Source organism: Oncorhynchus gorbuscha, linkage group LG18 (genome assembly GCF_021184085.1).
Source record: "Oncorhynchus gorbuscha isolate QuinsamMale2020 ecotype Even-year linkage group LG18, OgorEven_v1.0, whole genome shotgun sequence".
Taxonomy (NCBI): Eukaryota; Metazoa; Chordata; class Actinopteri; order Salmoniformes; family Salmonidae; genus Oncorhynchus; species Oncorhynchus gorbuscha.
In genome coordinates this window covers 14,408,464-14,435,915 of record NC_060190.1, presented here as the reverse complement: position 1 = coordinate 14,435,915, position 27,452 = coordinate 14,408,464, and the positions used below count along the sequence as shown (strand labels likewise).

At 43.8% G+C, this 27,452-nt stretch overlaps 1 protein-coding gene across 4 annotated transcripts; it reads right to left on the bottom strand.

Annotated features, from left to right (window-relative positions):
- Positions 1-92: 92 nt before the first annotated feature.
- LOC124003003 lies at positions 93-26,895 on the bottom strand. 4 transcript variants are annotated; one of them, XM_046310900.1, is made up of 7 exons: positions 25,825-26,895; positions 25,586-25,660; positions 24,804-25,356; positions 8,633-9,144; positions 4,648-4,776; positions 1,629-3,610; positions 93-1,592 (listed from the first exon to the last, which is right to left on the bottom strand). In XM_046310900.1, exons 3-7 carry the CDS (start codon positions 24,880-24,882, stop codon positions 1,250-1,252), a joined length of 3,045 nt encoding a protein of 1,014 aa, XP_046166856.1. In that variant the 5' UTR covers positions 24,883-25,356; positions 25,586-25,660; positions 25,825-26,895; the 3' UTR covers positions 93-1,249. The 4 variants fall into 4 exon arrangements, with proteins under 4 accessions (XP_046166856.1, XP_046166855.1, XP_046166857.1 ...); XM_046310899.1 differs by having other exon boundaries at positions 93-3,610; positions 25,825-26,890; XM_046310901.1 differs by having other exon boundaries at positions 93-3,610; positions 24,611-25,356; positions 25,825-26,878.
- Between the last annotated feature and the right edge of the window lie 557 nt (positions 26,896-27,452).

The following is a 27,452-nucleotide window of genomic DNA, read 5'->3' as shown; positions in this document are numbered from 1 at the left end:
GGCATTTTCTAATTCCAAACCAATGAAAGTTATGACTGAAAAGAAATGTGAAGCTTAATGCCTTGGTTACATTACTTTGACATACTCCACACTTACAATATTAGACAATCTTTTATTCAATTAAATATATACAAAGTAAAAGATGATCTATAGACTGAAGTGGGGGAATGAAACACGGGCAGTTTTCTTGCTATCAGGCATGAGAACTTGCAAGCATGTCATCAATGGTCTTTTCATTGCATTGACACACATGTACTATGCCCAGGGCCAGGGGTCTTTCCTAACCACATGACCAGATCAAGTGAACTCCACGCCCTTATGATTTGGTTTATAACGGGAGAGAAAATGCGTTTGCTGAGCAGATATAATAGTAAAGAAAGACCACTGGCCCTACCCATACCACATACAATACAAAACATTACACTGAAAATAGCTTCAACATGAAACTTTGAAGGATGAGGTTAAACTATAACAAATCCTTTGCTAGTGTCATTACAAATCTAGCTTCTTAGGGACCACTTCTTCTACAGTGTCAGCATGTAGTTTCTCCCCATCGATCATTGTTACTCCTTCTGGATCTTGGGCTCCTCTCCAAAAGGGAAATCCTTTACAGCCACCCGAGGAGTCACTTTCCCTGCTGCTTCTGCAAGCAATCACTTTATTTTGTGCTGGTGAGCCTCATTCCGCCTCTTCAAAAGCCGTTTCCTCTTACACATACGCTTCCTTTGATGATTGTGATAACTCTGCATGAAAATACCTGTGAAGAATACATTGTTTACCCCCTTTGCTTTCGTCATTCACCCTGGTTCAGAGGGGGACTTCTTTGTCACCATCTGACAGGATACTTTCACTACATCTTCTGCATATTTCTGTCTCTTCCATGTTTCTCTTTTCACTTTCGCTACGGCTTCTGCATGCTTCTGTCTCTTTTCCTTGCAGTTGCTAGAGGGCTGGGTGTATTTTTTCCTAGCCACCGTGCTTTTACACCTGCATTGTTTGCTGTTTGGGGTTTTAGGCTGGGTTTCTGTACAGCACTTTGAGATATCAGCTGATGTACGAAGGGCTATATAAATAAATTTGATTTGATTTGTATCTCTGAGTTAAGACCAACCAATCAAATTAATTTATTTATAAAGCCCTTTTTCATCAGTAAATGTCACAAAGGGCTTAGACAGAACCCAGTGCTTAGACAATGTGGCCCAGTCCGAAGATACCCCCAGACAGGGCCAACCAGGCAGGATGTAACTGCTTAGGTGAAGTGAAGGCCATCCTCACTTGGAGAATGCTGCTCTTTAGTTAGCTTGTCAACAGTATCAAAAATACATTTTGGATTGTTTTTATTCTCCTCAATCTGTTTGGAAAAGTAGGCTAAACGAGCGGCCTTGAGGGCTTTTCGATATTGCGCTTTACTGTCGTTCCAAGCTAGTCGGAAGACTTCCAAATTGGTGGAGCGCCATTTCCGTTCCATTTGTCGGGAAACTCGCTTCAGGGCTTTGCTATTTTCTTTAAACCAGGGAGCTAGTTTCTTGTGACAAATGGGGGGGTTACGTAGGAGGGGCAAGACTGCTGCAGTGCCGGCAGGCTGGGTAGATGTGAGCTGGAGGTTGCTAGTAGCAGGCTGGGTAGATGTGAGCTGGAGGTTGCTAGTAGCAGGCTGGGTAGATGTGAGCTGGAGGTTGCTAGTAGCAGGCTGGGTAGATGTGAGCTGTAGGTTGCTAGTAGGTTGGGTAGATGAGAGCTGGAGGTTGCTAGCAGGCTGGGTAGATGAAAGCTGGAGGTTGCTAGCAGGCTGGGTAGATGAGAGCTGGAGGTTGCTAGCAGGCTTGGTAGATGAGAGCTGGAGGTTGCTAGCAGGCTGGGTAGATGAGAGCTGGAGGTTGCTAGCAGGCTGGGTAGATGAGAGCTGGAGGTTGCTAGCAGGCTTGGTGTATGTCTGGTTTAAGGCTGTGGTGCCATTAGAGTAATAAGGGGGGAAGTTGGTGTTGGGTGGATACCCAGGGGGGTTAGGTAGGCGGGGCTTGTTAATAGGCAGCATGGCACCAGGAAGCATGGTACCAGGCGGCATGTTACCAGGCGGCACAATACCAGGGGGCATAATACCAGGGGGCATAATACCAGGGGGCATGGTGCCAGGGGGCATGGTGCCAGGGGGCATGGTGCCACCGGGATAACCCCACCCTGGAGGGAAGGCCATGGTGTAGGGGCTGCTGTGGTACGTCATATACTGAGAGTACTGGGTGGGGGAGTAGTTTGCCATCATAAATGCATGAGGATGAGAAGCAGGGAATATAGGGTCCTTGGAGTATGAGTAGAGCTCAATGAAGCTTTCCCTGGACTCATCCCCATACCTATCCCTCTCAGATCTCTCTCTGTCCCAGTCTCTAGTACTACAGTGGCTGTTCCAGTCGCTCTCGCTGTCCCAGTCACTGGTCCTAGAACGTTTGTCTCCGTCATTGGTCCTTTGCAGCCACCTTTCTATATCCTTGTCTATCGCTCGGTTTCTGTCTCTCTCAGATCTGTATTTGTCCCGATCTCTCACTCTGTCCCGGTCTTTCTCTCGGCCTCCGTCCCTACCTTTCTCTGGGTCTCTGTCCCCGTCTCTCTCAGATCTGTATCTGCCCCCGTCTCTCCTAGATCTGTCCCGGTCTCTCTCTTGGCCTCCGTCCCAGTCCTTCTCTGGGTCTCTGGCCCCGTATTGATCTCTGTTCCTTTCTGATCTGTTTGTTTCTCTGACTACCGGTATGTCATTGTCTCTCTCTCTGGTACTAGAGTGTCTGTGCCCGTCTCCCTTTCGGTTTCTCTCAGATCTGTCCCTTTCTCTGACTCTGTCCTTGTCTCTGGTACTAGAGCATCTTTGCCTGGATCTCTCTCTCGTAGGACTGTCCCCTTCTCTGGCTCTGTCCTCTCTGTGCCCAGCTCTCTCAGATCTCTCCATTTCTCTCACTATATCCTCCTCCCTCTCTCTGTCCTTGTCTCTGGTACCAGAGTGTCGGTGCCAGTCCCTCTCAGATCTGTCCCTGTGTCTCTCTATGTCACATACCCTGTTACTAGAGCTGCTGTATTCAACGGTCATGTTTGAGTGCTGGTTTAGAAGGGGGCTGGCGCTGTCTGATGGTAATGAGGAAGTACTGAGATGTTTAAATGAAGGCTCGCTCTCCTTTTTCTCTTCACCCTTCTCATTCTCGAACTCCTTCCTTTTCAAGTCTCCCATCTTCCCATACAGCCTATCATTGGTCCTGTCTGTCAGCCGACCCAACTCCTCAACCCCCAAGTCCAGCCCAACGATCTCCAGCAGGGTCTGCATCTGCTCGTACCGCTGCTCATCCTCAAGCCTCACCTTCTTCTCCTCAACTGGAGGAGACTTGGATCTACTGCTGGAGTCAACATGACCCTCGAGCAGAGACGGCCAAACTTGTGGTAGCTCCTCGCCCACAATGAGTAGCTCATTTTCGTCGTTGACGATCTTTGAGAGCTTGTTGAGGTCCACACCTTCATTGAGGACATTGAGGAAGCGCTGGAAGCCTGTGGCTGCTATGTCTTTCTCCTGTGTCCTGAGTGAGTGAACTGGCCTCTGAATGGTTGGATTATGCTGTTTATCATCAGGAACCACCTAACAGGAAACATGAGGAAATATCAATGAATATCTATCCACTTCAGCTATAAACAAACAAAAAGTGTATGATCTGCTTGCATCATCAAGACGGCCCATCAAACTTCATTTACGTATTGTTTATGTGTGCATTTCACACTACCTTCGTGTTATCATGGGCTTGCTATATTCATCTGTTGTTTGTTTTGGTTGTTTCAGATTATTTTGTGCCCAATAGAAATGAATGGTAAATAATGTAATTTTGGAGTCACTTATTGAAAATAAGAATAGAAAATGTTTCTAAATACTTCTGCATTAATGTGGCTCCTACCATGATTACGGATAATCCTGAATGAATCGTGAATAATGATGAGTGAGAAAGTTACAGACGCACAAATATATCATACCCCCAAGACATGCTAACCTCTCACCATTACAATAACGGGAGGTTAGTCTTGTGGGTATGATATTTGTGTATCTAACTTTTTCACTCAGGAATTATTCACGATTCATTCAGGATTATCTGTAATGATGGTAGGATCCACATTAATGGAGAAGTGTTTAGAAACTTATTCTATTCTTGTTTACAATAAAAGTGACTCCAAAATGACACAATACATGATTTACCATTAATTGTTTGTTTTTAAATCCAAACCTGTGGAGTTGACAGACACAAAGTAAGATAAAATGCTTCACTGTCCCAATAATTACAGAGGGCACTGTATTTGGTTGCATTCTGTCAACTGCATTTTACTCATAATTACTCATTCAGCAATGATTGGCTGTTATCTGACTAGCTATGCTACAAGTCCATCTCAACGACTGTTACCATGATAGGTAGCAATTGATGCATCTGAAAGGATAACAACATTTCCACGCAGGTGGTTGACGGACACTAATATAGCCATGACATTCTAGACAGCACTGTAAGTCCTATAAGAACACAAAAATAGATTATGATGCGCACAAGTAGGTAGATCGCAGAAATCGATTGTATTAATCGGGGTCCATGGTTCTCTTGACCTGCTTCTTATGATACTTTTGCGATGGCTACATACCTCATTGTTGGGAGAGCGTCGTTGGTTCATTAAACCCTTCACTCTCAGTCTCAGAGGATGGGCCTCTTCATTTTCTAGGGGAGCGCTAATCATCAGCTCCAATGCTCGCATCTTGTTTTGTTTCTTCGTCTTGGCAGGGGTATCCCGGAGGAAGAGAGAGAATATTTTAATATAACATATGCCATTTAGCGGACGTTTAATCCAAAAGCGATTTACAGTCATGCGTGCCTACATTTTACATATGCGTGGTCCCAGGAATCGAACCTCGTACCCTGGTGTTACAAGCGCCACGCTCTACCTACTGATCTACAAAGGACCACATACTAAAAAGACCATTTTAGTATGTGTAAGGAAGTTGCCCCTGGATTGTGTTCCAAGGTCAGTTTTTATTTACCTCTTAGCAGTAGAAAAACCTGGTTCTTACATTAACTATTAAGTCCATGTAGTAGAAACATCAGAATCCAAACACCAAGAAAGATCTGGTAGTCATCCTGAATGTTCGTTTAAAAAAACAAATCTTGCTACGCATAAGCTGTAAACAATAAAGGCGTTTTACTTTTTTCCACTACACGCCTTGATTAATTCTGGAAGTGTTTTGCACAAATGCTTTTTTGTAATTATTTACTATTAAGCATCAACTTCTTTTTGATCTATCAGGAAATATCTATTCATAACAGGGTTAATTCGGGATAAAACTTATATTCAAGACATTCATTGAAATTTGAATTGGTCACACCCCACAGGAAGCAGAATTTGAAATAAAGGAAGTAGAATTGAATTCAAATCAAAGAAATTCAACTGAGACATGAATATATGTCAATCATTGACAAATACTTCGCCAAAATTATTTGCCACCTCTAGCTAAAGAAAACAGATACCATTTTAAAATGCTAGTTTGATTATAACTCAATGTCAACCGGTATTTTATTTGTATTTTTGTCATGGAGTGTTTGATCTAATGAATTCTGAGAAATGTATGTTTTTCTATAATTACATTTAATAACACGTAAAGTGAATTGTGAATTATACTGAACAAAAATATAAACAACATGCAACAATTTAAAAGATTTTACAGAGTAACAGTTCATATAAGGAAATCAGTCAATTTAAATAAATTCATTATACCCTTATCTATGAATTTCACATGACTGGGAATACAGATCACAGATCCCTTTAAAAAAGGGTAGAGGCATAAATCAGAAAACCAGTCAGTATCTGGTGTGACCACCATTTGCTTCATGCAGTTCAACACATCTCTTTTGCATAGAGTTGATCAGGGTGTTGATTGTGGCCTGTGAAATGTTGTCCCACTTGTCAACAATGGCTGTGCGAAGTTCCTGGATATTGGCGGGAAATGGAACACGCTGTCTTACAAGTTGATCCAGAGCATCCCAAACATGCTCACTGGGTGATATTTCTGGTGAGTATGCAGGCCATGGAAAAACTAGGACATTTTCAGCTTCCAGGAATTGTGTACAGATCCTTGCGACATGGGCCATGCATTTTCATGCTGAAGCAAGAGGTGATGGCGGTGGATGAATGGCATGACAATGGACCTCAGGATCTCGTCACGGTATCTCTGTGCATTCAAATTGTCATCAATAAAATGCAATTGGGTTCATTGTCCGTAGCTTATGCCTGCCCATACCATAACCCCACCGCCGCCATGGAGCACTCTGTTCACAACGTTGACATCAGCAAACTGCTAGCCCACACAACGCCATACACGTTGTCTGTGGTTGTGAGGCCAGTTGGACATACTGCCAAATTCTCTCAAATGTGGTAGAGAAATTAAATTTAAATTCTCTGGCAACAGCTCTAGTGGACATTCCTGCATTCAGAATGCCAATTGCACACTCCCTCAAAACATGAGACATCTGTGGCATTGCATTGTGTGACAAAACTCCACATTTTAGAGTGGCCTTTTATTGCTCCCAGTACAAGGTGCACCTGTGTAATGATCATGCTGTTTAATCAGCTTCTTGATATGCCACACATGTCAGGTAGATGGATTATCTTGGCAAAGGGGAAATGCTCACTAACAGGGATGTAAACAAATGTGTGTACAACATTATAGAGAAATACGATTTTTTGTGCATATAGAACATTTCTGGGATCTTTTATTTCATCGCATGAAACATGGGACCAACACCTTACATGTTCTGTTTATATTTTTTGCTCAGTGTATAAGGGAGACAACCTACAAAATAATCTATAAATATCTCCAGACCACTGTAATTATAACATGTTTTAGGAATTAAATGTTTAAAAAACATTTAGCCCAGGGGTTTAGCAGTATAGCCCTTACCCACCTTGCGTCTTATTTCCCAACCCTAGACTGTGCCCGTTTGGTGACACTTTTCCCATGTTGAAGGATATTTCCGTGGTCGTAGACGGTTCTGATTGGGAAATAATTCAGTTCAATTGATAGATGCTTCCCTTCCAAATCAAACTCAAACATGGATTCCATGTTGTGTTATTGCTTTGCGTGCACACCTGTCTGTGTTTCACACCTGTTTGTCCTAGCTAATCATCCTCACAACAAGGGTGCCATGCTACAACAGGCAGGAAGTAGAACAGAGTAGAGTCTGTTCGTGTAAACATTAACATACACTACAGCTCAAAAGTTTGGGGTCACTTTGAAATGTCCCTTTTGCCCATTAAAATAACATCAACTTGATCAGAAATACAGTGTAGACATTGTGAATATTGTAAATGACTATTGTAGCTGGAAATGACAGATTTTTAATGGAATATTGACATAGGCGTACAGAGGCCAATTCATCAGCAACCATCACTCCTGTGTTCCAATGGCACGTTGTGTTAGCTAATTCAAGTTTATAATTTTAAAAGGCTATGGGACCATTAGAAAACCCTTTTGCAATTATGTTAGCTCAGCTGAAAACTGGTGTTCTGATTAAAGAAGCAGTAAAACTGGCCTGCTTTAGACAAGTTGAGTATCTGGAGCATCAGTATTTTTGGGTTCGATTACAGCCTCAAAATGCCAGAAACAAAACTTTTTTTCTGAAACTCGTCAGTATATTCTTGTTCTGAGAAATGAAGGCTATTCCAAGAATAGCAAGAAACTGCCAATAAATGGCAAGAAACTGCCAATAAACTCCTCTTTCTATTCTGCATAGAGCCAGTTTGCGCTGGGTTTTCAAACGGGTTTTCTAATGATCAATGAGCCTTCAAAAATTATAAACTTGGATTAGCTAACACAACGTGCCATTGGAACACAGTAGTGATGGTTGCTGATAATGGGCCTCAGTACGCCTATGTAGATATTCCATTAAAAATCAGCTGTTTCCAGCTACAATAGTCATTTACAACATTAACAATGTCTACACTGTATTCCTGATCAATTTGATGTTATTTTAAATGGATTTTAAAAAATGTACTTTTCTTTCAAAAACAAGGACATTTCTAAGAGACCCGAAACTTTTGAATGGTAGTGTACATGTTTGATTTGAATACTTTCTTCTGCACAGGTAATGTGAGGGATGCCGATTTAATAAGAACGGTCTTCCAACTATGGATATATCTTCAACGTCAGACACGTGCTGCTAAAACAGGTAGTCATTTCAGTGTGGCTTAACTTGAAACGCCCGAAGACCGAATGCCACAAGACGGAACGTTAAATAAATGTACTTACACGTTATTAACTGTATACATGACGGCGAGCTTGTAGGGCTACAACATGTCAAACAGTATTAGTCACCATACATGATGTCAACATGAACATAACGATGTATGGAATAAATTATCTATTTGAATTTCATTGAATTCAATTCTACAGACAACTCAAAGTAAGGGGAATTTGACCAAAACTATCCCTTTAATTAAAATTCAATTCTGCTTCCTGTGGTGTGTGGCCCATTCAATTCAAATCCCAACATTTTATGGAAATGAAAGACCAATTAGCAACTAAATTCAGAATTGACCCCAACCCTGATTAATAAATACAGAACTAATAGGTACATACCTTACGCCGTAGGTGCCTTACCGGTGTTCTTCTGAACTTACGTAGAATGTCTAGCACCCTCCGTTTAAGAGGTAGGCATATGCGTGACGACTTGTCGGTGACCTGGTTGTATGTTTTGAATATTGTATTGTTTATCTTGGTCTGTTTAGCGATGCCCTTCACTGTTGTGGATGCAGTCTGTTTTTTAGGCATGTCCTTAACTCCGTGTTTAAGCTGTCGTGTCGCAAGAACAGCTTTCTTGCGAGCTATCTTCTCCTCTATGAGCTCCAGCTCCTTCTTCTTACGAGCGAGTTCCAGGTCCACACTGGGCTGCACAGGGTCTCCATCAACATCCCCATCTGTGTCTGGGGAGAAGGGACCACTGCTACCCCTCAATGAGCCTTTGCTCCAGTCTCTGGCAGAGGGATCCATAATGTAGCTCATAGCAGAGGAAGCACCAGACTGTAACTCTCTGGTTCCATTTGGCATGTTATCTTCCAGCGTGTCTGAGCTGGGATGACTCTTCAGGTTCACTGCAGCATAAAATAAAAATGTAAGAAAACATTGGTGAGCTTAATGTAAGCTAAATGTTGTTGCCTGGCTACCCAAACTCCTTGCTCCGGCCAAATGCTATGCCCAAGGATGTGAATGCATTTATCTGCAATGAGTCTGGATTGGTTGTCACTAGTTACCACAGCCACAAAGTCAAAATTGGCTATATTGTAAAGATTCAAGAAAACAAAAACAAGCTGTTTGGTCTTAATTGAAGGTTAGGCATGAGATTATCAGTGTGGTTAGGGTTTGGTTTAAAGACATTTCAGAAATAGGCAGGGTTTATGACTTTGTGGTTGTGGTAACTAGTGACAAGCGTCTGGATCGGAGTACCTCCCCGACAATTTCTAGAATGCAATCTCATTCTAACCGTTCCGATTGGTCCCAGAAACCGATCAGTTGGGTTTTTAAAATTCGTTATTGCCGTTGATACTCTGGTTAGAAATTATCCAATCGCTGATGACTGTTTAGTACAACCCTAATTTTGACATCAACACAAACAACTTCAATAATGGCAGTCACTAGCTAGGTTTCCATCCATTTGGAGACAGATTTATGCGAATATTCTAGAATCTGAATAAAGAAAATAGGCGCATTTTACAACCAGTGGTGTTTTCCACCAGTGGTGTGATAGAAATCAGTGTGTGCACAAAAAGTACCTTTTCGCTAAGTTTTCATGAACTGAATTCTAACGCATTTTCAACTCTACAGATAGTTTTGGCACAAAAACAGTTGTGTAAAATAGCAAATGTGCTTACGCTAGTATTGGCACACGTGCTCCAGCTAACAGCTCGCAGATACAGTGCAGGTAGGTTGTGCTGGTAAACTAGTCTACATGATGATATTATTATGGATAAGAACAAGAATATTTTTTATTTGTCAAATGGCAGTCAAGCATCGATCATCATGTCACTTGTTCAGCCTCTCTTTCGTATCATCTGAGATTGCCGCGGTCATACCCCTCTTCAAAGGGGGTGACACTCTAGACCCAAACTGCTACAGACCTATATCTATCCTATCCTGCCTTTCTAAGGTCTTCGAAAGCAAAGTTAACAAACAGATCACCGACCATTTTGAATCCCACCACACCTTCTCCACTATAACTGCCATCGATAAGAGACAATACTGTGCAGCCGTATTCATCGACCTGGCCAAGGCTTTCGACTCTGTCAATCACCGCAGACTCAACAGCCTTGGTTTCTCAAATGACTGCCTCGCCTGGTTCACCAACTACTTCTCTGATAGAGTTCAGTGTGTCAAATCGGAGGGCCTGTTGTCCAGACCTCTGGCAGTCTCTATGGGGGTGCCACAGGGTTCAATTCTTGGGCTGACTCTTCTCTGTATACATCAATGATGTCGCTCTTGCTGCCTGTGATTCTCTGATCCATCTCTACGCAGATGACACAATTCTGTATAGTTCTGGCCCTTCTTTGGACACTGTGTTAACAAACCTCCAGACGAGCTTCATTGCCATACAACTCTCCTTCCGTGGCCTCCAACTGCTCTTAAATGCAAGTAAAACTAAATGCATGCTCTACAACTGATCACTGCCCGCACCTGCCCGCCCGTCCAGCACCACTACTCTGGACGTTCTGACTTAGAATATGTGGGTAGCCTAGTGGTTAGAGCGTTGGACTAGTAACCGGAAGGTTGCAAGTTCAAACCCCCGAGCTGACAAGGTACAAATCTGTCGTTCTGCCCCTGGACAGGCAGTTAACCCACTGTTCCTAGGCCGTCATTGAAAATAAGAATTTGTTCTTAACTGACTTGCCTAGTTAAATAAAGGTAAAAATAAAATACTCGTCGCCAAACCCATTGGCTCCAGGTTATCTACAAATCTTTACTAGGTAAAGCCCTGCCTTATCTCAACTCACTGGTCACCATAGCAGCACCCATTCGTAGCACGCGCTCCAGCAGGTATATTTCACTGGTCACCCCCAAAGCCAATTCCTGCTTTGGCCGCCTTTCCTTCCAGTTCTCTGCTGCCAATGACTGGAACGAACTGCAGAAATCACTGAAGCTAGAGGCTCATATCTCCCTCCCCAACTTTAAGCATCAGCTGTCATAGCCCATCTGTAAATAGCCCATCCAACTACCTATCACCATACTGTATTTATTTATTAATCTTGCTCTTTTGCACCCCAGTATCTCTACTTGCACATTCATCTTCTGCACATCTATCACTCCAGTGTTTAATTGCTATATTGTAATTACCTCGCCACCATGGTCTTTTTATTGCCCTACCTTATCTTACCTCATTTGCACTCACTGTATATAGACTTGTTTCTACCGTATGTTTGTTTATTCCATGTGTAACTCTGTGTTATATGTGTCGAACTGCTTTGCTTTATCTTGGCACGGTTGCAGTTGTAAATGAGAACTTGTTCTCAACTAGCCTACCTGGTTAAATAAAAGTTAAATATATATATATATATATTTTTTAATTAATAAGATCTTCAATATTTATCGGAAAGGAGCATCAATATCACCATGCACTAGTGCTGAGCAATTAAATGTCTGTTGTTTTCAGTTTTTAAACTACAATATTTTATTTTTTAAACAACAACTAATTGACCAATGTTTGTTAAATTATTTGAATTCCATTTTATTCCGTTTTGTTCTGTGAGCTCAACTGTGCGATGTGGTAGGGAGTTTTAGTTTCCAACAGGGCCAATATTCATCATAGTTTATCGCATAAAACATGGCAATTAACTACAATGACCACAATTCATTGTGCATCTACTTGTCCGGTGTGTGTTTCTTTTACAGAAGAGGCAGAAGAATGCACCATCGCAAGGGGATATAGAGCAGCTATTGCTTTGCACCGTATCTCTAACTGAAAATACATGAGCTAAATGATTGATAGTTGGTATTCAGCGGTCATGCCTTATTTACTTTGAACTACAAAATAGTGATTTTGTCAGACGGCAAAGGCAGCAGCTCTATAGAGATGAGATGACTTGGAATGAAATAATAAATAAATAAATAATAAACCCACCTCTTTAAGGAATACCTAGGATAGGATAAGTAATCCTTCTCACCCCCCCCCCCCCTTAAGATTTAGATGCACTATTGTAAAGTGACTGTTCTACTGGATGTCATAAGGTGAATGCACCAATTTGTAAGTCGCTCTGGATAAGAGCGTCTGCTAAATGACTTAAATGTTAAATGTTAAATAAAACAAATGTAATATACACAACTGAAATATTTTATTAAAGTAATATGAATAAATGTTGGTTAATAACTGATAACCAGTAATTGGCGGTCACTACGATTAATTAGTTGTTTTATTCTATGTTAGAGCATTCAACCCACATAATGCAGTGAATTTATTTTTAGAATCATCAAAACTTAAATCGAAAACGGTTATTTTTTACTAATCAATCCGAAACCTACCTCAAAAAGCACTAATTGCTCAGAACTACCATTCACTTTCATCACACTGTGAAGTTCTTCATAACTCAGCTGTAGTCTAGTAAACTGCATGGTTTCCCAAGTCATAGTGGCAGGACCACACACAGTATCATCGTGTGACTCCAAGTTTAATATGATGGTTATTAGATCAATAGCGTTTCCACCGCCATTTCTTGCGAAATACATTTACTGACATAAAAAGATCCCACCATGTCGAACGACCAAATTATCTTTTGGCATTTATAAAATTGTATCATCATAGCTTTATACGTACAGTGCATTTGGAAAGTATTCAGACCCCTTGACTTTTTCCACATTTTGTTACATTACAGGCTTATTCTAAAATTGATTAGATAAAAAATCATCAATCTACACACAATATTCCAAAGTGAAAACCGGTTTTTAGAATTTTTTTGCAAATTTATCAAATATATATAAATAAATCATTGACATTGAGCTCAGGTGTATCCTGTTTCCATTGATCATCTTTGAGGTGTTTCTACAACTAGAATGGACACAACCTGTGGTTAATTGAATTGATTCAACATGATTTGAAGAGGCACACACCTGTCTGTATAAGGTCCCACAGTGACAGTGTATGTCAGAGCAAAAACCAAGCCACGAGGCAGAAGGAATAGAACACAGTAGCCTCCATCATTCTCAAAGAAGTTTGGAAGCACCAAGACTCTTCCTAGAGCTGGCCACCCGGCCAAACTGAGCAATAGGGGGAGAAGGGCCTTGGTGGTGATATTTTCTGGCACCCTTCCCCAGATCTGTGCCTTGATTCAATCCTGTCTTGGAGCTCTACGGAAAATTCCATCAACATCATGACTTTTTCATGGTTTTTGCTCTGACATGCACGGTCTGTGGGACCTTACAAAGACAGATGTGTGCCTTCCACAATCATGTCCAATCAATTGAATTTACCACAAGTGGACTCCAATCAAGTTGCAGAAACATCTCAAGGATGATCAATGGAAAAAGGATGCACCTGAGCTCGATTTTGAGTCCCATAGCAAAGGGTGTGAATACTTGTGTAAATAAGGTATGTTTTTATTTGATTTATTTTTTGGAAAAATTGATAACCTGTTTTTGCTTTGTCATTATTGGGTATTGTGTGTAGATTGATGATGAAATTTGATTGAACAATTTTAGAATAACATGCTGACCAAACCGGACACACGCGTGCGCCTACATGCGCCATCAGGCACATGTTGATTTTGTACCCCACACCAGACACGATCAGGATACGCAGGTTGAAATATCAAAGCTTGCTGTTGCTAGCTCATTTGTCCTGGGATGTAAACATTGGGTTGTTATTTTACCTTAAATGCACAAGGTCCTCTACTCCGACAATTAATCCACAGATAAAACGGTAAACTGAACTCCTTTCTCGTCATCTCTCCTCCTTCCTCAAGCTTCTTTTTTACTTCTTTGGACTTTATATGGTGGTTGGCAACCAACTTTACAGTGCATTACTATAACCGACTGGAGTGTGGATGTCAGTTCATCTTTCAATCACTCATGTGGGTATATGCTCCTAAAAACCAATGAGGAGATGGGCGAGGCCGGACTTTGCAACGCATTGAGCGTCACAAATAGAACCTATTTCTATTTTAGTGCCTGGCCACGCAGACGCTCGCTGAATCGCGCGAGCAGTGTGGGTGCAATGATTGAATAACATGTATGTGTACATTTATTTTGCAAAGCTCGCACACGTGAGAAGGTATGGTCAGCATGTAAGGCTGTAATGTAACAAAATGTGGAAAAAGTCAAGAGTTCTGAATACTTTCCAAATGCACAGTACCGCGGCTAAGGGCTGTTATATGCACGATGCAATGCGGACTGCCTGGATACAGCCCTTAGACGTGGTATATTGGCCATATACAACAAACCCCAGAGGTGCCTGCCTTATTGCTATTATAAACTGTTTAACAATGTACATTTACATTTATGTCATTTAGCAGACTCTCTTATCCAGAGCGACTTACAAATTGGTGCATTCACCTTATGACATCCAGGGGAACAGTCACTTTACAATAGTGCATCAATCTTAAAGGGGGGGGTGAGAGGGATTACTTATCCTATCCTTGGTATTCCTTAAAGAGGTGGGGTTTCAGGTGTCTCCGGAAGGTGGTGATTGACTCCGCTGTCCTGGCGTCGTGAGGGAGTTTGTTCCACCATTGGGGGGCCAGAGCAGCGAACAGTTTTGACTGGGCTGAGCGGGAACTGTACTTCCTCAGTGGTAGTTAGGAGAGTAAAAATAAATGCGTTGTCCTAGCCGTGGTACATGTAAGGGATAAACGCCGATGTTCTGTAAATTACCTTGGAAATAACGGACGATGCAGCGGGACGAGGTGGTCCCTTTTTCCAAGGTAATGTACAGAACGGAGGCGTTTATCCAGCTTATACCACAGTTGCCAAAAAACCAATATGAAAGCACACATTTACCGGTACAAATACATATCTTTCGCTGATATTTTCATAAGCAAATTCATACTTTCTCATCTTTTGGTTTGCTAGAGATGCGACCCAGTCGTTTGATTAGTTTGATATTTACAGACGCGACCCACTCGTTCGTTCTTAATGTTCTGTTCTTACCCCATGCTTGCTGCTAGCTAGCCAGCCAACTTGCTACAGCTACACAGTCATTCATTACCTCTGCAGCCAGAATAACAGCAGTTTATCCAGCTTATACCACAGTTGCCAAAGAAACAATATTAAGCACACATTTACAGGTAGAAAAAAAGTTGATATTTTCATTTATATAAACAAATTCATGCTTTGTCATCTTTTGGACACGACCCAGTCGTTTGTTCTTTATGTTCTGTTGCCATGCTCTCTGGCAACATTCCTATCACTTTCTTGCGGCTAACACAGTCACTACCTCTGCAGGCAGAATAACAGCAAAGTAGCTGTTTTCTATTGACGTTCATTTGGATACATCCATAACAATGAGCTGATAATGCCCGGGAATAGATAGAAAACATCTTTCCACTAGACGTTGGAACATTTCTGCGGGGACTTCCATTCAGCCACAAGAGCATTAGTGAGGTCGTGCACTGATGTTGGGCGATTAGGCCTGGTTCGTAGTCGACGTTCCAATTCATACCAAATGTGTTCGATGGGGTTGAGGTCAGGGCTCTGTGCAGGCCAGTCAAGTCCTTCCGCACCAATCTCGACAAACCATATAGTGTAGATGTCCTGGATGGCAGGGAGCTTGGCCTCAGTGATGTACTGGACTGTCCGCGCCACCCTCTTTGGCGCCATGCGATCGAGGGCAGTGCTATTGCCATACCAGGCTAGATCTGAACATTGCATTTTTGTCATTGCTCCCCCCAATTTTGTTATTGCTGTGATACAAAACACAGTATCAGTATGCTTTAGGACCATGCAGATGCCTCAAGAGAGGTCGGGTAGGCTCTTTGGTGGTATCAGCCGGCTGGATTTAGAACCATGCCGACACCACAGAGCGTGTGGACAGGCTTCTGAAAGGCTGGCTTATAGGACCGTCACGGGAGACATGAACAGAGGCAGGAGCTGTGTGTTGTGCTTTTTCTTTGAGTTGTAAAAGCAAGCAGAGCAGAAACGGTCTACTCTTTATTTGACTGATGCAAGGTAACTGCTATTTGACTTATTAACGGGAAAAAATAATTTATTCCCAGTGCTGAGCTAGTAGTGTAGCTAACTGACTTAGCATTAGCTAATGTTTCATCCCCTCTCAACTGAATTTCTGTCTAAAGTGAATTAACTAGCTACAGTGGCTAGCTAGTAGTTACCACAGCCAGTTCAGCTATAGCCATCTCAGTATCTGTCAGGTAGCAGTATGTGTTGTTGTGTGTATGGAAATGTTTTGTAGCCTTTGTTTTGTCCTGTTTCAACAGAAGTAAATTAACTTGAATAGTTTTTGCCAGTTGATGTACCATTAGAGCTAGCCAAAAGTTGTCTGATGCTAGCTCACTAACTTCAGCTATTATGTTTGCCTCAATCACACTAGATGAAACAAGCAGCCAAACAATTGAAGACCAACATTTAGACATATGTTTTGACAGTGCAATATGAGTTTATTAGAGTCCGTATAGCAATGTAACGTTATTGATCTGGCGTAACTACATGACAGAAGTTTAAAGCTACAGTCTAGGATCTGGGAATAATGGTAATTTCAATTATTGAACCATTGGTTCTATTCTTGGATAATAATGTATAAGTGTACACAAAGGTAATATTTGTAATGCCTCATTTGAGCAGGATCAGATTGTGACAGGGGTCTCAACAGGATCAAGAAACCAGGGCGCCGACTGAGATGGCCGCCTCGCTTCGCGTTCCTAGGAAACTATGCAGTTTTTTGTTTTTTTACGTGTTATTTCTTACATTAGTACCCCAGGTCATCTTAGGTTTCATTACATACAGTCGAGAAGAACTACTGAATATAAGATCAGCGTCAACTCACCATCAGTACGACCAAGAATATGTTTTCCGCGACGCGGATCCTGTGTTCTGCCTTACAAACAGGACAACGGAATGGATCACATGCAGCGACCCAAGGAAACGACTCCGAAAAAGAGGGAAACGCGGCGGTGTTCTGGTCAGACTCCGGAAAAGGGCACATCGCGCACCACTTCCCAGTATTCTTCTTGCCAATGTCCAGTCTCTCGACAACAAGGTTGATGAAATCCGAGCAAGGGTGGCATTCCAGAGGGACATCAGAGACTGCAACGTTCTCTGCTTTACGGAGACATGGCTTACTGGGAAGACGCTATCCAGGGCGGTGCAGCCAACGGGTTTCTCCACGCATCGCGCCGACAGAAACAAACATCTCTCTGGTAAGAAGAGTGGAGGGGGCGTATGCCTCATGACTAACGGGACATGGTGTGATGAAGAAAACATACAGGAACTCAAATCCTTCTGTTCACCTGATTTAGAATTCCTCACAATCAAATGTAGACCGCATTATCTTCCAAGAGAATTCTCTTCGATTATAATCACAGCCGTATATATCCCCCCCAAGCAGACACATCGATGGCTCTGAACGAACTTTATTTAACTCTTTGCAAACTGGAAAACATTTATCCGGAGGCTGCATTCATTGTAGCTGGGGATTTTAACAAAGCCAATCTGAAAACAAGACTCCCTAAATTTTATCAGCATATCGATTGCGCAACCAGGGGTGGTAAAACCTTGGATCATTGTTACTCTAACTTCCGCGACGCATATAAGGCCCTGCCCCGCCCCCTTTCGGAAAAGCTGACCACGACTCCATTTTGCTGATCCCTGCCTACAGACAGAAATTAAAACAAGAGGCTCCCACGCTGAGGTCTGTCCAACGCTGGTCAGAACAAGCTGACTCTACACTCCAAGACTGCTTCCATCACGTGGACTGGGACATGTTTCGTATTGCGTCAGATGGGAATATTGACGAATACGCTGATTCGGTGTGCGAGTTCATTAGAACGTGCGTCGAATATGTCGTTCCCATAGCAACGATAAAAACATTCCCTAACCAGAAACCGTGGATTGATGGCAGCATTCGCGTGAAACTGAAAGCGCGAACCACTGCTTTTAATCAGGGCAAGGTGTCTGGCAACATGACTGAATACAAACAGTGCAGCTATTCCCTCCGTAAGGCTATCAAACAAGCTAAGCGTCAGTACAGAGACAAAGTGGAATCTCAATTCAATGGCTCAGACACAAGAGGCATGTGGCAGGGTCTACAGTCAATCACGGACTACAAGATGAAATCCAGCCCAGTCACGGACCAGGATGTCTTGCTCCCAGGCAGACTAAATAACTTTTTTGCCCGCTTTGAGGACAATACAGTGCCACTGACACGGCCTGCAACGGAAACATGCAGTCTCTCCTTCACTGCAGCCGAGGTGAGTAAGACATTTAAACGTGTTAACCCTCGCAAGGCTGCAGGCCCAGACGGCATCCCCAGCCGCGCCCTCCGAGCATGCGCAGACCAGCTGGCCGGTGTGTTTACGGACATATTCAATCAATCCCTATACCAGTCTGCTGTTCCCACATGCTTCAAGAGGGCCACCATTGTTCCTGTTCCCAAGAAAGCTAAGGTAACTGAGCTAAACGACTACCGCCCGTAGCACTCACTTCCGTCATCATGAAGTGCTTTGAGAGACTAGTCAAGGACCATATCACCTCCACCCTACCTGACACCCTAGACCCACTCCAATTTGCTTACCGCCCAAATAGGTCCACAGACGATGCAATCTCAACCACACTGCACACTGCCCTAACCCACCTGGACAAGAGGAATACCTATGTGAGAATGCTGTTCATCGACTACAGCTCGGCATTCAACACCATAGAACCCTCCAAGCTCGTCATCAAGCTCGAGACCCTGGGTCTCGACCCCGCCCTGTGCAACTGGGTACTGGACTTCCTGACGGGCCGCCCCCAGGTGGTGAGGGTAGGCAACAACATCTCCTCCCCGCTGATCCTCAACACGGGGGCCCCACAAGGGTGCGTTCTGAGCCCTCTCCTGTACTCCCTGTTCACCCACGACTGCGTGGCCACGCACGCCTCCAACTCAATCATCAAGTTTGCGGACGACACAACAGTGGTAGGCTTGATTACCAACAACGACGAGACGGCCTACAGGGAGGAGGTGAGGGCCCTTGGAGTGTGGTGTCAGGAAAATAACCTCACACTCAACGTCAACAAAACTAAGGAGATGATTGTGGACTTCAGGAAACAGCAGAGGGAACACCCCCTATCCACATCGATGGAACAGTAGTGGAGAGGGTAGCTAGTTTTAAGTTCCTCGGCATACACATCACAGACAAACTGAATTGGTCCACTCACACTGACAGCGTCGTGAAGAAGGCGCAGCAGCGCCTATTCAACCTCAGGAGGCTGAAGAAATTCGGCTTGTCACCAAAAGCACTCACAAACTTCTACAGATGCACAATCGAGAGCATCCTGGCGGGCTGTATCACCGCCTGGTACGGCAACTGCTCCGCCCTCAACCGTAAGGCTCTCCAGAGGGTAGTGAGGACTGCACAACGCATCACCGGGGGCAAACTACCTGCCCTCCAGGACACCTACACCACCCGTTGTTACAGGAAGGCCATAAAGATCATCAAGGACATCAACCACCCGAACCACTGCCTGTTCACCCCGCTATCATCCAGAAGGCGAGGTCAGTACAGGTGCATCAAAGCTGGGACCGAGAGACTCAAAAACAGCTTCTATCTCAAGGCCATCAGACTGTTAAATAGCCACCACTAACATTGAGTGGCTGCTGCCAACACACTGTCATTGACACGGACCCAACTCCAGCCATTTTAATAATGGGAATTGATGGAAATGATGTAAATATATCACTAGCCACTTTAAACAATGCTACCTTATATAATGTTACTTACCCTACATTATTCATCTCATATGCATATGTATATACTGTACTCTACAACATCGACTGCATCCTTATGTAACACATGTATCACTAGCCACTTTAACTATGCCACTTTGTTTACTTTGTCTACACACTCATCTCATATGTATATACTGTACTCGATACCATCTACTGTATGCTGCTCTGTACCATCACTCATTCATATATCCTTATGTACATGTTCCTTATCCCCTTACACTGTGTATAAGACAGTAGTTTTGGAATTGTTAGTTAGATTACTTGTTGGTTATCACTGCATTGTCGGAACTAGAAGCACAAGCATTTCGCTACACTCGCATTAACATCTGCTAACCATGTGTATGTGACAAATAAAATTTGATTTGATTTGATTTGACCAGTCTGTGGTGCGGTAAGGTGAACTTATATGTTATGGGAATAATGGTAATTTCAATTATTGAACCATTGGTTCTATTCTTGGATAATAATGTATAAGTGTACACAAAGGTAATATTTGTAATGCCTCATTTGAGCAGGATCAGATTGTGACAGGGGTCTCAACAGGATCAAGAAACCAGGGAAGACCAGTCTGTGGTGCGGTAAGGTGAACTTATATGTTATGCTCTTGTGAAGGTTGGCTGAATTCTGGCAAAGAGTATATTATTTTATCTCAGCATATCTACAGATTCTCCTTTCTCCCTGTTTTTGTTTGCTTGGAAATGTTGATACTGGAGACTGATATCAGAAGAAACTATGTAACCGAGCATTTATAGTGGCTAAGAAATGCATTGCTATTAATTGTAAGGTTGGTTATCCTCCGACAATATCACAAAGGATGGCAGAAATTTAAAGATTAACGGTATAGTGTGCAACTTTCATAAGGTCTGGATGCCTTATATGGAATACTGTATGCATGAAAACATGACCACGTCAGGGGAGATACCTATTTAGGCAATCCCTAGCTGATGGGCTGCTCAGTCCTGGCCCAGGGGTCAGCCGTATTGTTGGTTGTCTTTCTGACCTTGGCCTAACACACCTGAAAACAATAATATATTTTTCACTAAGATCCTAAAGCTCAGTGGGGTGTGATGGGTTGGGGCACTGCAGGGCGTTGGACCCCTAGGGACAAGACGGGGCGATCCAGCTATATTGTGTGCAAGTGAAAAGAGCTCTACAGTACTATTAGGCCTATGATATGAATTACAGTGCCCTCAGTAATTATTGGGACAGTGAAGCATTTTATCTTATTTTGGCTCTATCCTCAAAGTTTGGAATTTAAATCAAACAATGACTATGAAGTGCAGACTGTCAGCATTAATTTGAGTTTATTTTCATCCATATCGGGTGGACTGTTTAGAAATGACAGCACTTTTTGTACATAGTCCCCCATTTTAGGGGACCGAAGTATTAGGACAAAATTCACTTGTATATTAAAGTAGTAAAAAGTGAAGTATTTGGTCCCCACATTCATAGCATGCAATGACAACATCAAGGTTGCGAGTCTACAAATTTGTTGGATACATTTGCTGTTTGTTTGTTTGAACAGGGCTCCGGGCAGCCGAGCGGAAATGGAGGAAAACTCGCCTCCCTGCGGACCTGGCATCCTTTCACTCCCTCCTCTCTACATTTTCCTCCTCTGTCTCTGCTGCTAAAGCCACTTTCTACCACTCTAAATTCCAAGCATCTGCCTCTAACCCTAGGAAGCTCTTTGCCACCTTCTCCTCCCTCCTGAATCCTCCTCCCCCCCCTCCTCCCTCTCTTCAGATGACTTCGTCAACCATTTTGAAAAGAAGGTCGACGACATCCGATCCTCGTTTGCTAAGACAAAAACGACACCGCTGGTTCTGCTCACACTGCCCTACCCTGTGCTCTGACCTCTTTCTCCCCTCTCTCTCCAGATGAAATCTCGCGTCTTGTGACGGCCGGCCGCCCAACAACCTGCCCGCTTGACCCTATCCCCTCCTCTCTTCTCCAGACCATTTCCGGAGACCTTCTCCCTTACCTCACCTCGCTCATCAACTCATCCCTGACCGCTGGCTACGTCCCTTCCGTCTTCAAGCGAGCGAGAGTTGCACCCCTTCTGAAAAAACCTACACTCGATCCCTCCGATGTCAACAACTACAGACCAGTATCCCTTCTTTCTTTTCTCTCCAAAACTCTTGAATGTGCCGTCCTTGGCCAGCTCTCCCGCTATCTCTCTCAGAATGACCTTCTTGATCCAAATCAGTCAGGTTTCAAGACTAGTCATTCAACTGAGACTGCTCTTCTCTGTATCACGGAGGCGCTCCGCACTGCTAAAGCTAACTCTCTCTCCTCTGCTCTCATCCTTCTAGACCTATCGGCTGCCTTCGATACTGTGAACCATCAGATCCTCCTCTCCACCCTCTCCGAGTTGGGCATCTCCGGCGCGGCCCACGCTTGGATTGTGTCCTACCTCACAGGTCGCTCCTACCAGGTGGCGTGGCGAGAATCTGTCTCCTCACCACGCGCTCTCACCACTGGTGTCCCCCAGGGCTCTGTTCTAGGCCCTCTCCTATTCTCGCTATACACCAAGTCACTTGGCTCTGTCATAACCTCACATGGTCTCTCCTATCATTGCTATGCAGACGACACACAATTAATCTTCTCCTTTCCCCCTTCTGATGACCAGGTGGCGAATCGCATCTCTGCATGTCTGGCAGACATATCAGTGTGGATGACGGATCACCACCTCAAGCTGAACCTCGGCAAGACGGAGCTGCTCTTCCTCCCGGGGAAGGACTGCCCGTTCCATGATCTCGCCATCACGGTTGACAACTCCATTGTGTCCTCCTCCCAGAGCGCTAAGAACCTTGGCGTGATCCTGGACAACACCCTGTCGTTCTCAACTAACATCAAGGGGGTGGCCCGTTCCTGTAGGTTCATGCTCTACAACATCCGCAGAGTACGACCCTGCCTCACACAGGAAGCGGCGCAGGTCCTAATCCAGGCACTTGTCATCTCCCGTCTGGATTACTGCAACTCACTGTTGGCTGGGCTCCCTGCCTGTGCCATTAAACCCCTACAACTCATCCAGAACGCCGCAGCCCGTCTGGTGTTCAACCTTCCCAAGTTCTCTCACGTCACCCCGCTCCTCCGCTCTCTCCACTGGCTTCCAGTTGAAGCTCGCATCCGCTACAAGACCATGGTGCTTGCCTACGGAGCTGTGAGGGGAACGGCACCTCAGTACCTCCAGGCTCTGATCAGGCCCTACACCCAAACAAGGGCACTGCGTTCATCCACCTCTGGCCTGCTCGCCTCCCTACCACTGAGGAAGTACAATTCCCGCTCAGCCCAGTCAAAACTGTTCGCTGCTCTGGCCCCCCAATGGTGGAACAAACTCCCTCACGACGCCAGGACAGCGGAGTCAATCACCACCTTCCGGAGACACCTGAAACCCCACCTCTTTAAGGAATACCTAGGATAGGATAAAGTATTCCTTCTACCCCCCTTAAAAGATTTAGATGCACTATTGTAAAGTGGCTGTTCCACTGGATGTCATAAGGTGAATGCACCAATTTGTAAGTCGCTCTGGATAAGAGCGTCTGCTAAATGACTTAAATGTAAATGTAATGTTTTGGTTGCATTTCAGATTATTTTGTGCCCAATAGAAATTAATGGTAAATGATGTATTATGTCTATTTGGAGTCACTTTTATTGTAAATAAGAATATAATTAGTTTCTAAAAGCTTCTACATTAATGTGTATGCTACCATGATTACAGATCATTCTAAATGAATCATGAATAATTATGAGAGAGAAAGTTAGACACACAAATATCATACCCCCAAGACATGCTAATCTCTCACCATTACAATAACATGGGAGGCTAGTAATTTTTTTGGGAGGGGTATGATGTGTGCCTCTATAACTTTCTCACTCATCATTATTCACAATTCATTCAGGTTTATCCATAATTATTGTAGCATCCACACTCATAAAGAAGCATTTGGAAACATATATTATTATTTACAGCACAAAATTATGCCAAAAGGGTCATATTAGATTGTGTACAAATGCAGGAAATTTGTTTGATGTCCCAAAAAATTGAGGGAGGTCCCCCCTCCAGGTTATGTCCCCCCTCACTTCTAAAACCAAAGTTGCGCCCCTGGCTATCAGAATATAAAGATATCACAGAGAAGACTGGTCTAGACGCACAGAAGTGGCTTTGTGCTGATTGTGTTCAGATCTTGCTGACCACTTCAGGACGTGGTCTGGAATACAATGCGGACTTCTCAGTCTGGATGCAATCGGGCTAACGAAATCGCATACAGTGGGCGACGTCATACGCAGTCCTCCTACAAGTCTCCATTAAACTTGTGTTTTGGGACCGACTGGCACTTTCTCATTATAACTTAAGGAAATTCGTTCCTAGCGTGTGAGGAACGCGATTGCTGGCTTCAAATGCTAGCCATAAATGCTAACTATGATCAGAATACTAAAGCTGCATGAATCTGAAGCGGAACCTCTTCTACTAAGCTAGGTAGCTAACGTTAGCTTGTAGCTATGCCATTTTCAGAACATGCTGTGAGCGTGACAAAAGCATATAGCCCAATAACTGTTTATCCAAACACATTAACCAAACACATTAACATATTCTTAGAAATAAAGTGCAAGCAGTAGCTAGTAGCTATAAAATTGTTTACCTCGTCTGCAACCTCACCCGCGCTCGTCTTAGGCCTTAAAGAGGGTACCATCTCATTATGTTCGCCATGTCATTTTAGATTTTGAGGCGTCAAACAAGTTCCATGCAATTGCATAAAAATGCATATATTACCTAGTACAAAAGCAAAGATCTAGCTAGCCAAGGACAAAGACTATTTTATTTTTCTGCTGTACCTGCTTCTGAAGATTTTTTTCCCACCTTGTTATGATTCAAATTCCAATACTGCCACCAACAGGCCGGAGTGTGGAGCATAGTTTAGAAGATCATCAGCATGACTTCCATTTTGAAGTTACTTTTTAAGAAAAATAAATAAATAAAATAACTCTTTATTTGTATATATACACCGTGAAAGAGGATCCACAGAAATGGGTTAAGAGTTTTCCTGACCAAATAACCAGCCTAGGAAAATCTCCAGGCCCTAATTAAAGCTAAAAGCCTATATAGATAATAATTTTTGCACATCAGATCACATTTTCAAGAAAAGCCCCTGACCGTACCCATGCTACTACATATAAATTCAATCTGAATATACACTGAAAAAGATTCTTCAATATGTTGCCTTAAAGGATGTGGCTCAAAGATAACAAATCATTTTGTTAGCATCATTACAAATCAATAAATGGATGATAGGTAACAATGTAAGCCAACTAATGTCCATAGGGTCTGGATGGGTCAGCAGCAGGTTCTATTCTAGTGGGAGATGAGCTCATGATGCCAAGTGAAGATCTGCAGAAAAGAGGAAGAGTTGAGACAAATGACTCGCTATTACAGAAAAACAGTCATGCTTTCTTGATTTGATAAGAGAATCACTGCATAACTGACCCAAATCAAATATTCCAGGGTCGTTACGTTAAGAAACAATTCAACTTTACAAATTTCACCAAAGTCTAGTAAACACGCCAGAATATGGATTCTTTGATGAAATAAATAGAGTATTTCTACTGCTTTTACTTACAACAAACTGCCTTTGAGTTTATGTTGGTGTTTGTTGCGTCGATTTCCGCTTCATCTTCAGGTTGAACTCTTCAAGCTGAGAACGGGTACACACTCGGATGTCAATAAAAATGACTGAATGGTGAATAATATCATTCGTAAAAAGGCACAAGGAACAATGACAAAGTGAGAACAGCATAGAAGTAAGCCACGGTCTATCGTACCAATGGTAATAATGTACTTCCAGAAGTAATTACAAACCTTCTTCTTTAGTTTCCCCTTAATCACTTCTTCAGGCATTGTTTTTTTCTCCCCTTCAACATCGCTCTCTGCCTCCGCTTCAGAGAGGGCCCTGGGATACTTTGCAGCCAACCGAGCGGCCACTTTCGCTGCAGCTCTTGCAATCAGTCCATCTCTCTTCCCTTGGAGATCTCGATATATTCTCCTCTTTCTCAGAACCTCTTTCTTGTATTTATTATACCTTTCTTCAAGCGCCTGCCTGTTTCTCGTGACTCTTGACCGTCTCATGCAGCGTTTGCTGCCATTGGGCACCACCGTCTTAACGTAATGCAGACAGCGGGGGGGTGACAGCTCCTTCAGTTGTTGAACCTTGTTCAAGGAGATGGGGCCTGGGGTCAACACTTTCAGTGCTGGCGTCAGTACAGCCGTGCTTGTGAACTTGAGTTCGTTATCGGGCTGGGTAGATGTGACCTGGGGATTGCTAGCAGGCTGGATGTATGTAAGCTGGCGGGTGCTAGCGGGCTTGGTAGATGTGACCTGGGGGTTGCTAGTGGGCTGAATGTAGGTAAGCTGCTGGGTCCCACCAGGCTGAATAGATTTGACCTGGGGGTTGCTAGCTGGCTGAATGTAAGTAAGCTGGCGGGTGCTAGCAGGCTTGCTGTTTGGGAGTTGGAGGTTCATGAGCTGGAGCAGGTTGCCAGTGGACTTGGTGTTTAGCTGCTGGAGGGTGCCAGAGGGCTGGTTGTATGGGAGTGGGATATATGCTAACTGGTGGTTACTGGCAGGCTGAGTAGATGAGAGCTGGAGATTTCTAGCAGCCTGTGTGTATGCGTATGTCTGGCTTGAGGCTGCTGTGCTATTAGAGTAATGTGGTGGGGCGCTGAGGTAGGGTGGATACCCAGGGGGAGGGTATAGGAAGGGAGGCTTGGTACCAGGGGGCATGGTAAAAGGGGGCATAATACTAGGGGGCATAATACCAGGGGGCATAATACCAGGGGGCATAATACCAGGGGCATAATACCAGGGGGCATAATACCAGGGGCATAATACCAGGGGGCATAATACCAGGGGGCATAATACTACTGGGCATAATACCAGGGGGCATAATACTAGGGGGCATAATACTACAGGGCATAATACCAGGGGGCCTAATACCAGGGGGCATGGTACCAGGGGGCATGGTACCAGGGGGCATGGTACCAGGGGGCCTAATACCAGGGGGCATGGTACCAGGGGGCCTAATACCAGGGGGATAACCCCAACCTGGAGGGAAGGTATTGGCATAGGGTCTGCTGGTATACAGAGAGAACTGGGTGGTGGAAACAGTTGCCATCATAGATGCATTAGGAGGGTGAGAAAAAGGATATATAGGGTCCTTTGAGTATGTGTTGAGGTCAGCAGAGCTTTCGTTGGACTTGTCCCTATACCAATCATTGTCGCTTCCTTCGGCCCAGTCGCCATCTCTGTCACAGTCCCTGGTACGACAGCGCCTGTTCCTGTCTCTGTCCCTGTTACTAGAGCGCCTGTCCCGGTCTCGGTCCCTGTTACTAGAGCACCTGTCCCTGTCTCTAGAGCACCTGTCCCTGTCTCTATCCCTCTTACTAGAGCGCCTGTCCCTGTCTCTGCTACTAGAGCACCTGTCCCTGTCT

What these genes read in the sequence shown, in the direction of transcription:
- LOC124003003 (XM_046310899.1), bottom strand. Translation starts at nt 24,882, where the DNA reads ATGCTCCACACTCCGGCCTGTTGGTGGCAGTATTGGAATTTGAATCAT. An exon ending in AAAAAAATCTTCAGAAGCAG is followed by an intron (nt 9,145 to 24,803) that starts GTACAGCAGAAA and finishes TTTATGCTGCAG; the next exon opens with TGAACCTGAAGAGTCATCCC. An exon ending in GACGCTCTCCCAACAATGAG is followed by an intron (nt 3,611 to 4,647) that starts GTATGTAGCCAT and finishes GTTTCCTGTTAG; the next exon opens with GTGGTTCCTGATGATAAACA.